At 38.9% G+C, this 15,104-nt stretch overlaps 1 protein-coding gene across 1 annotated transcript in view; it reads right to left on the bottom strand.

Annotated features, from left to right (window-relative positions):
- KIAA0922 (KIAA0922 ortholog) overlaps positions 1–15,104 on the bottom strand; it is a 47,639-nt gene that overhangs the window by 18,423 nt on the left and 14,112 nt on the right. Inside the window, exons 7-19 of the mRNA XM_010155730.1 lie at positions 14,527–14,585; positions 14,038–14,146; positions 12,989–13,091; positions 12,195–12,348; positions 11,374–11,544; positions 11,004–11,073; positions 8,873–8,990; positions 7,966–8,104; positions 6,899–7,008; positions 5,209–5,281; positions 2,168–2,310; positions 1,367–1,509; positions 857–1,043 (exon numbers count right to left, since the gene is read on the bottom strand). Coding sequence (XP_010154032.1) covers positions 857–1,043; positions 1,367–1,509; positions 2,168–2,310; positions 5,209–5,281; positions 6,899–7,008; positions 7,966–8,104; positions 8,873–8,990; positions 11,004–11,073; positions 11,374–11,544; positions 12,195–12,348; positions 12,989–13,091; positions 14,038–14,146; positions 14,527–14,585 — 1,579 coding nt within the window. The remainder of the gene's footprint in view (positions 1–856; positions 1,044–1,366; positions 1,510–2,167; positions 2,311–5,208; positions 5,282–6,898; positions 7,009–7,965; positions 8,105–8,872; positions 8,991–11,003; positions 11,074–11,373; positions 11,545–12,194; positions 12,349–12,988; positions 13,092–14,037; positions 14,147–14,526; positions 14,586–15,104) is intronic.

Raw genomic sequence — 15,104 nt, 5'->3', positions numbered from 1 at the left:
TAAACTACACAGATGGCATTAGCACCTAGCAGAGGTAAGACTTTGAGATCACCTTCAAGCACTAAGATATGTGTTTTTATTGTGACTCTTCACAATATTGTCGTAACTGTGACTTGTTTCCCTTTTCTCAAGGAAGTTCAAATGACCAAGTCATGTTTACCCGAACCAGGCTTTATCAACAGCACAGCTGTCAAAACAGCATTACGTCAGAAAGGGACAGGTACTAGGGTAAGTCTAGAACAAGGCTGGAAAGATCGGGAAAGAGAAGAAAACATCAGATTGGTCTCTTCCGCTTTCCCTGACCCATATCATTCTTCTGTTTGACTGCCACAGGTGCTGCTAGAAGGTATGCTTGCCTTTTCTAACAGTCGAAGTGACATTGTATGTGAAACAGCCGTTATTGTAATACAGCAATGTTAACTCTACTTATGCTTGAGTCATGACTTTCACTCAACAGGATTTTAAAAAGAATCAGTTTTAGACTGACTGCGTGCAATGTTAGGAAAACATGACCAGATTGTGGTCAGGCTACATGGAGCAAACTAGAGAAAAACAGTCCAAAAAAAACCAAAAAAGAGCCAGCGGCAAAGCATTTCTTACTCATTTATTGTGACAATTCTCTTCCTTTAATTTATTACTTCATGATGCACTGATAAAAGCATGTATGCTGCTTAATAATGGAGTCTTATAAACATTATTATATTATCAATTTGCTAGTGTTACCCTAACTGAAAAGGGGAAATACTTATGAAATTCATATTCAAAACTCATTATATTTTGTGTGTGGGTGTGCTATTAGCACATCTGTTACGAAATTTTTTCAAATTTCCACTTAAGTTAATTTGTCAGTGCTTACACAATGCTGATCTCTCGTGATGAGTTCTGAGCCAGGAAAAATTCCTGACAGTCTAACACTTCAAATCCATATCCTTGGCAACTGTAACCATTGATTTTCATTGATGAAATTGTTATAGGAAGAGGCCCAATATTCTCTACTTTGAAGTTCTTCGTAATGGATAGGATTTGCTTGCTGTCTTTCAGTTCTTAAATGAAAAAAAAAAAAAGAATAATTATTTTACAGCGCTTAATTATTATCTTATGTTTATAAATAAACTGCTATTTTTACTTTCAATCTACTAAAACACTCAGAAGTGATCAATTATTTTAATGCAGACTGTTTTCCAGTAGTTATTTCTAGAATTTGTAACTATTCTAAGCCATTGTTTTGAGGCGAAGAGAATCTACACCTCTCATGACCAAGCTCTTCAGCTTTTTCTGTTTCAACACCATTTACTGTACCGTATCAGTACCATTACAGAGTACCGCAGCCAGCAACAAAAGCAGAGACCTCTTTCTTCTTACTCACGTCGTCTGCAGTCCATTAGTGTAGCTTCTGGCACCTTGAATCGAAGAGATCCTCCTGCACCAGGTAGTCTTCCCCCTACTTTAAGTAATTCTTTGGCTCCAAACCCTTCTACATTGACCACATCCAGAACAGTCAAGTTGTTTCTGCAATAATATAAAAATCAAGCAATCGGCAAGTAAAGCAGAAGTTAAGTTTGCAAAATCAAGGCTTTGCTGTCTAGGTGGCAATCCAAGACACAGTGTTTCGGTAGCAGAATCACTGGCCACAGCCAGATAGGTCTCCCCTAAACACAGACAGGATCACTCCAGGACCAGTCACCAGTGAATTTCACACAGTAGAAGAACAAGTTTGTGATCACTGCCACCCAGGTAACAGCAGTTCCACCTGGTAAAAATGGTTGCTTCTTGCATAAACTCTCTTTTCCTCCAGAGATAATCAGTGTGTGACTGCAAATTAGACTCGCTGTATACTTAAATCCTATCGTTATGGAGTTAAGTTGAAAATAGAAAAAAGCCACCCAAATGTGCTGCTCTGTTAACTTAAAATTACCTCGAGACATTCATAAGCATTTTAAAACCCACTGATCATGTATCAAGAAAAAAAAAACCCAAACACATAGGCTCAACAAAAGCTCCATTTTTTTAATGACCTAGACGTAAGGCACGAAGACCCTTTAAGCAATTTTTATTAAACTGAAGGTACTCCGACCTTCAAATTTTGACTATTTGTCTTTGCTCCAAGATTTGACAAATTCATTTTCACATTGAGTTGTTTGAGTCTCACAACTGACACCTGGCTTACCTGATTAAAATAAGGGAAGCTACCCTTTTGTAGTCAACCGGTGTAAAAACTACACCAACTTTTCTGGTCTCCAGTGGCTGTAAACTTAACCGAAGCAGCTCAGAACTGCATTTCTTGCTGAGGAGAACCTCTCGATGTGCATTCTGTTAAACAAAAATGGACTTCTTACTCACAGAAAACATGTGTGTTTAAAGATCTCAATAAAGAAAGCACTACCTCTTTATTTAGCACCACATAAGATATTTTTGGCAAGGTGCAGTAACTGCTAACTAACTTGTTACACAAAAGTCTTTGAATTTGACAACATAAAACATCAGATAAGACTGTTTATTTGAGCAAACATTCATATTACTGCACTTATTATGAGGAATGTATTACTTCATTTTTCAAAACAGCTTTTATTTGCTCAGATGGAAAAGAAATTATATAGTGTCTTTCATATTCAAGGAATCCTGAAACGCTCCACAATACAACGAGACCTGACAGTATACTGATTGCACAGGGAAATGTGGCAACCATTATACCTTCAGAGTAAGACTTACAACTTGATTTAAGTGAGAAAGGGACTGCTGGCAAATATGTTGACCATTTGAGTCACTGGGAACAAGCCAAAGTGAACTCCCTACCACATTAATTAAAGGCCAGAACTACTGGAAGTTCATAGAGTCTGGAAATAATGTAAATTTAATTTTTTTTTTTTTTTAAATACTGGGGGGCTGGGTATATGGATACTGTTGTTTATTCTTTTTCCTATTAAAAAAACCAAGAAACTAGCCCTAAAATTTTCTATTCCAGAACTGTGGTGATCAGACACCTATAGCAGTCAAAACAACCATGAACATTACAAAATGGGTTCTTGCTTGATTGTTTTTCAATTAATGGCTGTTGTACTAATGGCTTTTCTGATCTTTTGCAGTCCAAAGTGTTTTTATTCTTAGTCTATTTTATGAAAAAGTTTCAGAACCTGCACTTAACAGTCAATATTTATTAAAAGCAAACCACGTACAACATTTGCAGACTTCACCCTGTCACTCTCTACAAACAAAGATAACCATGCACTCAAATGCGAGCTTAGCAATGCATTACACATGTATATGAGGTGACTTGGGAAATGATGATGAATTTTAAGATGTAAATATTAACAACCAGTGATTCAGTTAACAAGCCAAGATCCGTCTCATATGTGCTGAATACCTATCTAACCATACATGTTCCTCCTACCTCTTCAAGTTTCTAATGAAAATCTACTGTTATTTTTTCCATTTGGTCAAGAGTATGGTGTATGGGACTCTCTGGAAACTCCGTTCTATCCATATACTAGTGGAACTAACTCCTCTTTTTCAGCGTGTGCCTGCAAACTAGGATGTATGAACGGCCATCTCCTCTCTTTTACAATAACTCTTACAACAGCTGCCATAAAAGGAGAGGTCAGCTTTGATTAGTGGAGCAAACACAGTCTCTTCGTTTTATAAGGTACCAGTCTTCCATTAAGGTCTTAAACCCTATGTGCAGAAACATAACATTACGACATTAAAGTTGGGGCTACAGCATACCCAAACACCAAGGAAAATATGTTAATCCCAGGCTTTTGTGCAAACTGAAAGTCTCAGAGAAATTTTCAGGTACCCTGGTCGTCAAAATACGACGACGTCCTTGACACAGCATCTTCTGTTTCTGTCATCCATGACACACCACCTCAGGGTATAACCACAGCTCAGCACCGGTGCGACACAGTCAGGTGTCATCACACTCATGCTAAAAATGAGGCATTGGGAAGCCGAGAGAGCCATGACGTTCCAACCTGAATCAGTGAGTTGCAATAAGACTGAGGTGAAGTGTAACTTGAACTATTGGACAGCGTTTACCTCAACTGAAAAGATTATCAGCTAGCTTCTGACATCACCGGCTGTCATGGTTTAACTCTGGCTAGCCAAATACCATGAAGCCGCTTTCACAAATCCCCCTCCCCTCCTCCAGCGGAGGGGAAGAATTGGAGGAAAAAGAAATAAGGAAGCTCGTAAAATTAAGATAAGAACTATTTACTAATTAAATCTAAATTAATATATACAAGTACTACTAATAGTAAGGAATTGAAATAATAGAAAATAAAGCATATGATACAATATGATACAATTTCTCACCACTCACTGTCCAATGCACAACAGGTGTTGAGTAGTGGGAGTCAGACCCAGAGAGCCCGAGGGCCGCAGCCCAAAAGCAATCGCAGGCAGAGAACAGTCGCAGCCCGAGAGCCGCAGCCCGAGAGCTGCCGCAGCAGATTCCAAGCGAACCCTCTCAGCAATAGCACGACCAAGAAAACTAAACAAACCCACCAACTCCCTCATGAATGAGCCAGCACAGGAGTTAGCGAAGCAGCTAACGCAGGAGTCAGGGAGAGGGTCAGCAAGTGTACGGGAGTGAACGGGAGAGAGTCAGGGAGAGAGCAATGGCTTCTCGACCCCCTCCTCGCCTCTGCCCCGAGCATGATGTACTATGGGATGAAATACTCCCTTGGTCAGTTGGGGTCAGCTGCCTGAACTGTGTGTCCCCTGCGCTGCCTGTAGTGAAACCGCGAGAGCTGGGAACGCAGCTGCGGTATCAGAAGCAGAGAAAGACCTTAAATTCAGTGCAGGCATTCCCCAGCGCCAGCTGAGAACTTACCAGTGCTGCTCTCTGCATCCAGGAACAGCTTCAGAGCAGCCACGGTAAGGAGAGTTAACTCTTTCCTGACTGAACCCAGCACACCGGCTCAAAAGCCTGACACTTCGTAGTCAACCTGGGGCTAAACGTAAGTCCCAACACAGAATGCAAATGGTGGCCTCTTCAACACACACACACAGGCACACACACACTCCCTCCCGATAGCTGTTCTAAAAACAGACCTCAGCTGTGAAACCCATCTAACTGCAAAGATACAAACCTGACAGAAAATCAAGGAAACACTATTAAATTGCTTTAAATAGCACTTGGTAACAACCTGGATGCAGTATAGCTAGAGAGAAAGCATGTCAGACCACTACTATCAAAATCAGGCATCTTACCCTGTGAGAACATTCATCCATGAGCCTGAATTCAGTGGTTGTGAAATTAATAGCTTGCACATTTATGCCAAACCTAAATAAACCAAAACAAAAAAATTAAGCACTTCACACACAGTCTGTCAGAAGTACATTGACTTATTTTTATATGCTGGCATTTATTCTTAAATAAAGAATACTTTTACAATTGCATTTTGGCAGACGTGAAATACAGTGGAAATGCGGGTCTGCATTTCCACAGAGTACACTACAAATCAGTTTTATGTGGATTCCATGCATTTGGAAAACAGACAAATTTAGACAAGTTTAGAACTCTCAGGGTACAATATTGCAAAAGATCATAATCAAGAAACACAATTTCTAAGCCACGCAGACACAAAAGCCCCAAAGCTTTTTCTGCCCACATAACTGTTAAGAAATAACCATTATCAAATCTCATTAATTTACTTGAATATCCCTCTTTCCGCTCATGATTTCTTTGGGAAAAATTCTTTTTCTTTCACATGCTTTGCAAATTGAATTCACTTACAGAGGCTGGTTATTTGCCTGAGAGCAAATTATAAGCATTTGACATTAAGTTATTAAAAGCAGACGTAAGAAAACCAATAGGTAAAATTTAGATTACGGAGGCCTAAGGAACTTCCAGCCACTGAATTGGAAATTCACTTGTCACAACTTTTTGTGGTATTAGCTTAAAAAGAACCAGTTAGTGAATATGATTTCTGGTAAACCTAATAGATCTGCAGAAACAAAAGTGTGCAAATACAGAGAAAATGTAATTTCAAACCAGTAGAAAGAGTCTACAAGAAAATTATGTTTAGTATCGAGACAGATGTAGTTATTCATGTGCATCTATATGCACATATAAATATACACACACATATGTAAAGAAATGAGGTTAAGGAGATATTTACACAGGGATGTAGACCCCAAGGAAGTTACACTCAAGCATGTGCATAGTCACACTGGTTCCCACCAAGCAAATTGTCCTATCAATTACACAGTTTTTCAAAGTTAAAGAGTGACAGCCAGGGCTTATTTTGGTGAACTTCAGCCCGACTCACCATGCCCCTTTATACTGTTCACCTAACTCCTATCTAGATTTCTCATTGGATAATCTCAGGTCTAGACCAGAAAGTTCAAAACAACATAGAAACATTTGCTTGGCAGACCCTAAACATTTACACTGGGGTTCCTTGCTCTGGACCTGACTTTTTCTTCCTGGCTCCTGTTTCTTCTTCTTCAATCACAGACATTACCTAAGAAAATGCGAAGAGGAGAACGTTTTCTGCTCAGAAGGTTTAGTTACCTTCCTCCTCACTGATCAGTCCACAGACTGTAGACTTCCCAACCAGCCTTGCAGGGAGACACACATCCCCAACTCTGCAAGTTGCTACCCTCATCTAAGCAGCTTGCACAAGCTTGCACTAAGCCTCAGATCTTAGAAGACAACCAATCACAGTTTATGGCTGGTAGATAAACATACTCAATTTGGTTTTATCAGGTACATTAAAGTCATGCATCATACAGGGAGCTGCTCTGAACATGATTATGTCTTCCAAAATGAGTCAGAACATTATCCTCACCGAAGTTACACTTTGAAAAATTTAAACAAACAATGTGTAACAATAAGGCATGGCAAATACATCTTTTCAAATGAAAAAAAATATCCTGACATAGGTACACTCATTACCATTTGCTGAGCAGACTCAGTGCCGCTTGTGGATCGGGGTAGTAAGAAAGAGGCAGAAGCTGCAACGTAACTGGGAAGGATGAAGGGTTTCTTAGTACGAAATACTTTACCTAAATAGTTTGGAGGGGAAAAGAAGTTGTTAAAAACTACATACTTGAAAGCTGGAAGAGTAAATAATTCAGCACTGGTAATATGATCTGCATTTACAAGTGACTTCAGCCCGGCTTCTGTCTTAATGCAATATAATCATATGTGCACAAGACAGCAGGACATGTCACCACAATGTTGTCATTTGCAAAAACACCCAAGAGTGCATGAAGAACTACATGTGCAAAAATACAGACCTCTCCCACCTCCCAGACAACCGTTTCACGTGGATTTTGATTTATGCAGGCAGACATGAACAAAGCTCTTTCACAGAAGAAGGTGAAGTTAGTGAGGTGTCACCCTTTCTTACAGCAGGTTATACACATTACTATAATGACTGACAATTTAATGGCACATGGAGTATTAAGGTAATGCACAATATATGCATGTGAAAATTATCTCTGTATGACCGGTTCTAGGCCAGGCTAGGTTAGTAGTAACCAAAATCCAACAAAGAAGAAAGAAAAAACTGTAGGTGTGGTTGAAAGACACACTGCTCTGCTGATCTCTCAAGTGCTGCATCTCACTCACTGTTACGTAAGGCAGTGGCACGAGGAAGGCCATCCCGTAACCACATGCATCATTAGTGATAGCACATCCTATCCCTCGTCCGTTGTTCCACTGTTTTACCACAAGCATGTAACTTACGGAATCATGCAAGGAAAGCCTTAACAACCACGAACAATTGTTAGTTAAGACCCACACTGCTTTAATTCCTTGTATGAAGATATTACAACTAGGTAGCTAGAGAACTTATCAAAGAGCCGAAGGGATGCAAATCTGGTGACTTTAAGACTTCAAAACACTGATCTATAAGCAGTATGAAAATGGTAAATATCACAAAATACTCACTGCAGACCTTGATATTTAAACAAGCTAAACAAACATCAACTCCGAAAAAACATAACAACCGTTCTCACCGTACTACTTTTAACTGCTGTGGCGCTGAAGTTGCGAGTAAGGCCAGGCTCTGTAGTCAGCCGTGGCAAGAAAAAGGCAAAGGACTCCTCTTCAGGCTTCTTCTGGTGAATAAAGCGAGCTGATCCTAAAATACTTCTCCTGCTTTATTGGCAGAACAGAAAGCTTTGTTAATTTTCTTTCGCCTTTTTTACCCCCCTCCCCTTTCAGACAACCAACAACAACAAAAGATGATTTGCCAAGACCTATAATTACGTCTATTAATCTTCCCGTGAAAACGTTCTTCACAAAATAAAGCCCATAAAGCTGTAACCTAGTAGTAGAGAGTCAGTGTAACCTATGTGCATCCCTTCTGTCTACACTTTTCCACCTGCAACATGACCGTGGTTCTCACAGCTCTACCTCCTTATTCTGGGAAGGGGCTGATGTCACTGATACACCATTTCTGCAAGAATTATCAGTCACAGTGACTGCTTTGTTACCAACGTCCCCACTATACAGTATCCATTAGGCCAGGGACTAAAAACCGTAAAAGCTTTTCAGGATCAGGTCTCTGGATAAACTGCTATGCAACCTGTTGATGAAGGACTCGTGCAACTCCATAAATGATGTGGTAAAACGTGCTTTCACTGCTTTCACACTGGGTAGCTGTGGTGGAGTTATTACAGTCAGAACATTATTTACATTGTAAAGTTGGGGCATCTCAAATGTTTATCTATGGCTGGCAGTGCCTTGAAATGAAAGCTGAGGGTGTCTGGTGTGCTCTGGAACACCAGATGCTTCAAGACAACTGACGTGCAGGAAGTTCAAAAATGTTTATTCCAATTAAGAATACTTCAGAATAGAAATATTCTTTCTTACAACACTGTACTGTCTTGAATTAAGAACCTCAACAGATTCTGTACAGACCTGCAGGCTTCCCCACGTCTTATTTTTTGCCATCTTTCATAAAGTTCACTTGCAAGCTCAGAATCCACATCCCAGGCAGAATGGTCCAGAGAGAGACTCTTCTGCCAAAGCAGATTTGCTAAAACGATAACAGATTTTCCATATTTTACAGAGATAACATTTGCTCCTTCCATCAATCTACTTCTGAACACAAGTAATCAGTATCTGCAAAGGGTCCAGACACAAAAATTAAAAAGGCAACCCGCTTTTTCCCTTCAAAGAAAGCATATATGAGGGTATATATGTATCTCACTGTCCATATCTGATTTGCTTAAAGACATACCTCTGCAAAACCACAGTAATCCGACATGCAAACAAGAGTATGGGTACAGGCTTTGTATGGTGTCGTAAGCCTTTTTTAAACTGCTGATATTTCAAATGGGTGCCATTGAAAAGTCTGTGTTATCAGTAGTCTTTACACAGAACTCTTCACTTATGCCAATAAAGTATCAAGATCATGTACTATTCTCTACATAGTGGTACAAAATTACAGTATCACAGCACAGCAGGGGGCAAAACAAACCCCACAGTTTGGCAGAAATGGTGTTTGCATTTTAGATTCTCTTTCAAGGCGCTGATAATTTTCTCAAATTCTTCTTAAGATAAAATTGCAAATTACATCAGTTTTAAGATTAATGCCTTTTAGAAAGTTAGACTTGTCGGTTCAAGCATTTTCACATCGCAGAAAGGAGTTAGAAAAGCATGTTTCTTTTGAAAGAAAACAAAAATGGTTTATTTGGAAAGTACATGTACTTTATTTTACAATTCTTAATGTTTAACCAATTGAAATTGATGATGACTGGAATAATCCAGCTACAAGTTGTTTAGGTCAGTATTTTCTGGCTTGTGCATTAGACTTTTCTATTTAACAAACACTAGTATCCTAAAATAGAAGGCAGAATACCTGTATGTAAATATCTGATTATGTGTATTATTTTAGTGGAAAGAAAGTAAGCACAAACACTTACTTGTATCAGCAATATTCCTTGATATATATTAAAAAAAAACCCCAAAAAACATTTGCTTCTAAGACATGGACCTAAGTGTGCATATGTACCAGTAATTCTTCAAGCCATGCGTTTCTTTGTACCACCTCAGTTCTCCTTCTTACATTTCACTGACTACTCTTGCCTACATCACGTCCTCATACGAAAATACATTTTAGGAAAACATCATGTTGAAAACCCACTTAGGACAGCACTCAAACATTTAAAGCCTATGGTACCCACCTGCCTACTAAAATTCCTTACTGAGCAGAGATAAAAAACGGAAACAAACAAAACCCCCCACTATTCTGAATCAGCTTTCATCAGATTCACCATGCTTCAGGCAGTGTCATGTCCCTGTAATACCTCACACTGTGTTTTGGTAAATGCCAGCCAGGCACATCAAACACCTCCCAGCATTACACTATCTGGAGATAGATTCCTCAGTTCCAAAAAGAATGAGACCCCTTCTTTTTGTTTCACATGACACAGCATTAAGGATGCTGTTTCATGAACCTGTTAAGTGGTCTTTTGTAGAGATCTATGAATCTGGATGAGAAACATTTGAAGAGAAGGCCTTTAAATTTAACTCTGGCTAAAGGCAGGATATTCGTCAACATCTGTGTTTTGGTTTTCATCAAAGATTTCCCAGAATCTGGACACAGATTATGCACATTCTTTAATCACTTTGAGATAGTTGACAGCTTTATCATTCTACCTCAACATATATGCTCGTTCCAGGGAACGAGCATATAAAGCAAGCAAGGAGCAGTACACCACCAATGAGAACTTATGGGAGGGTCTTAAATATTAAGTCAAAAAAAAAATGTTTCAGGACAGAACAAGAGCTTAGCACATGCTATGAAATATGGCCTTTTACTCAGTACAGGTTACTCAAAGCCATTTATATAATCCCAGAAAAGTGGATGTTTTTAAAAGACACCAAACTAAGTACTTGTAGGAATAATCTTAATTTTCTCATTACAAGTCCTGCTACATAAAGTGAATTTTCTACAACAAAATTAACATCAGATGCCCCCCCCCCCAAAAAAACCCACAAACAAACAAACAAACAAAACACCACCACCACCACAAGATGAGCCTACCTGAATCAGACTTTCCCAGGTAACACTGAATATCACAGTGGGCAATGGCTTCAAAATGAAGATCTCCCTGCTGGAAAATAAACCGAAAACTACAGCCGACCATATGACAAAACAACAGAACAAATTCCAGTTTCTTAGAGCATAATTTGGATGAGTCAAAGAAAAGAATTAAGGTTGCCTAGAGAACTGTAATTCCATCACTGCTCAACTCTGGGGGCTTAACTTCTCAAGCTACAGAATGGTTTCACAGAGCGGTCTGGTACTGAGTTTTTCTTTCAGGACTAAAGGACAGATTTCTGGCCTAAGAAAGAGGCTGCTGCAGTTTGGATTACAGTGCATAATAATCATTCAACACAACTGAATACGATACCTTGGACACAGTTGAATATATCTGCAGAGGTATTTCAAACATTACTCCCACATTTGTGGCCAAACAAATACTAGAAAGCACATTCGTTACAGCGTCTTTCACACTGAGCTTCAAAGAAAATACATTCCAGCAGCCTGGAGGTAGAGTCAAAGGTTTGGCAAAGTTCAGAATCTAGAAAGAATAAAACGACAACGGAATTAAAACTGGTACGGAATTTTTGGTGCAAGTGGTACCTTGAATAATGTAAACTTTATCTTCCTTCGTGTTTTTGCTGTTATTACACATACATATGTGCCCATAACTGATCCATATAGTGCACATATGTAAATCTCCTATCTAAATATACGAAGAGCCAATTAGATGCCTACATCATGTGCTTATTCATAAACCAGACTGGTCTGGTTTGAATCAAGCCATTGCACAAGTAAATTATTGGCTTCGTCTTCTAAACTTCAAAGCTCATCTATATACTAAAGCCTTCCTTTGCAGCCCATGAAGAAATGCTGAATCCTATAGAGCACAAACACACATGCAACAACTCTGAGAACAGAGCAATGGTCTATAATTTGATGCATCTGTAACTGCAACTCAAACGAAAGAACAGTTGCTAATAAAACAATACAAAACAAGCCAGAGTAAATAATCCCTACTGAGAGAGTAAGCTCTTTGGGAGCTAACAGTTACAGGTGTACATATACCTTTATTTTTAACTGATTTCAACCAGCTCTGGAAACAGAGAGTTCCTCAAAGAATCCATTTAGTACGTCAAAGAACCATATCCTTAAATCAAAGGCAAAACATGAAGCTGAAATACTGCTTACCTTTAAAATGTTCTTTGTTTCTCTGGCTATGAAGACTTCACTCAGTTCAATGCTGAAGTCAAAATTGTTTGTAAACCATATGGACCAAAATCCTGAAGTATTATGATGTGGTTCTATATGAAACAATGCTGCAGAAGGATCTACGTCAAAATACCTGTAAGTAAATACAGAAGAAAAATAAATCCATCTGCAATTGTCCTTGAGCACACATAAGCAGTCAACACAAAAGAAGATAACTGTAGTATTCTTGCATAATGTGCCTCTTGGAAGGTTTTAAGAAGAAAGAACAAAATTATTTCCTTTGGAATACTTACATATAATATCAGAGCAAAAATTGACAAGAGCAATGTAAAAGGGGTAGGCAGGTAATCACTCTGCCATCTTGCTATGCTACAGTACAGCATTGCCTACAGCTTTGTGATACGGTTGCCTAGGTGAAACTGGCAAAAAACGACTGAAAAGATTTCACGTTTTTTTCTGTAACTATCCTGCTTCTGCGTTGGTGAAAATTTTAACGCAGACTCCAAGCAATCTTTATAATGATGTGAGCTGCTATGGCATACCCTTTTACTGGCTCCTGAAATTCTTCCTGGATAAAATACAGAACTATTGCTTAAAATGTCACAGGTCTGCTTTGAAAAATGACACAGCAACAACAGGAAGAAGCCTCTTAGCTGTCCTTGGAATCGTTCAGTAACAAAGCAAGCTAATCTCACCTTCTAAAGTAGGGTAGAATATTCTTCTTATAATATCAGTGAATGCTAAACAAAGAAAAAATCCACCATCCAACTTACCCTTCCATCGCAGAACAGGAAAGACAAGCTTTTAGTGTTGTAGTGCCCTCTAACAGATTGTTCTTCTTGTCAGTATAAGGACTTTCGCTGTCACAGGATGCAGCTGGGGAAAGAACAGACATACCGGAGAACACATCAGCCAGAATGAAAGCACACCTACAATGATTTCCATGTGAGAACTTGGAACAACACACAAAGGGGAACATTTGCTGGTCCAATTCTCACACAGGTGAGCAAAGCATCTAATTCCTCATGCCTTAATTTTCAGAGGTTTCAAACCTAGCCTTAAGAAGAATTTATGAATGCCCCACACTTTCAAAAAACACAAATACAACAAGGCTGCAAAGAGCAGCCTGACCAATTTTAACCACGTGTCACTGGCACAGCATTCTTACTTATCAGTGCATACTGCCCCCTTTTAATAAATGAAATGTTTTGAAAAGAAGAATCACTTAATATATAGCCCTTTTTTTTTTTTAATTTGCGCTTTTTTGCTAGGAAGAACAAGTCCCAATGTCATTATGAAAGCAGCCTGTTTCGTAGATGTTTGAAGTCTATGTACTGCAATCTAGTGGTCAGAATAGGAAACAGGCTGGAGTCGGGAACGCTTAAACATTAATCTTTGCTCTTCCACAAACACGCCTGGTCTCAGGCAAGCCTCTTCAACGATCCTGCCAAGAAATGTTATAGAAGATGACCACCCAAGCACAATAGCCTTTTAGAAAACATATTGGAAACAGAAAAATAACCACAAATTATAAAAGGATGTTGAAAAAGCATATTCAATAATTATGCTTATTGTAAAATCAGCTAACATTTCAGCAAATGTTTTCTTCCCCTTTCTGAAAAACGTATAGCTTAGAGCCTTCGATCAGCATAAGAGGAAGCATATATACACAAAAATGGTGGAAACAATTAGCTGAAAGAATTCGTCTTCCTCCTCAAAAAAGTCCAGACAGTTTGATTTTGAGATCTTTCAGGGTCTGTGCTGAAGATTATCCTTTTATAATCAAATCCTGTTTAATCATATTATCTGTAAGAACCTTTACCTTTGCAAGAAATAGAAGCAACTTTTGTCAAGTTAGTAGATGATGAAGATAGTAGTAGGGGCTCAAACTCCACAGATGATGTCTCTTTTTGTGACAACTGACGCATTTCCTGCATGAGGACAAGACACAATGAACCTTGTAGCAGTTCTACTATTATTACCGTAGCTCCTGTATCTTCTTATCAAATTTGCAAACTAATATCTGCCATTTTAAATGGCAAATTTAAATCAACCCATGGATTTTATTCTGCTTACAGCCCTTATGTCTTTAAAAAAAAACCCAAAACCACCAAACAAAATAAAACAAAAAAAAACATCACTCGTCATCTGAAAGATCTCTTAGACATCTGGGCACATCTTAAAAATATAGAAGCGTGACATTTGCCACCACCAAAAATCAATCTGCTATTAGAGAGTAAGCCAGTGGTCTGATTAATTCCCCAATTAAATTTAACGCCCTAAACTATGTCTTCCTGAAGCCCATGATTACCTGTATATGCACAAGGCTGTTCCCAGAATGCATGACATACACATCTACAGAGGAATCACCTGTCCAAAAGAATGAACACTGAGGTAAGTTCACCAAGGATGGAAGCACACTTGCTTTGTCAAATATTCATATGAGAAACAATCCTGATTTCAATTTAAAATTGTGACAGCAACCCTTGTAAAAAGGAGGAACTATTCACACTTTGAGTTGGCAGTCATTTCATAAACGAGTAAAAATCCACTCAACAAGATTTTTGGCCACAAACATGTAGGCAAGCATCAACAGGGAATCTTCCATCATTATCTCCTAAATCCGAGATGAAGCACAATTCTGCCCTCTCCTACAGGCAGGAAGACAGGAGGCATAGCTGAAGGAAGAAAGATGGCCGACATTGTGCCATAACTTTGTAAGTCTAAGGGCCAACCTATCAATAGCATGAGTGTACAGTAAAAACTGTCCTGTGTATGCACACAGCTATGCAAGATTCTGACTCACCTGCTTTGAACAAGCATTCTCAGGAGACAACACAAAGCTGGATTTGGTGCTTAACACCTTTTGGGCTTAAAATAGGAATGGTA

This window comes from Eurypyga helias, unplaced genomic scaffold (genome assembly GCF_000690775.1).
Source record: "Eurypyga helias isolate BGI_N326 unplaced genomic scaffold, ASM69077v1 scaffold15897, whole genome shotgun sequence".
NCBI lineage: Eukaryota > Metazoa > Chordata > Aves > Eurypygiformes > Eurypygidae > Eurypyga > Eurypyga helias.
The sequence above is the reverse complement of the archived record's forward strand: the minus strand, read 5'-3'. Positions and strand labels throughout refer to the sequence as shown.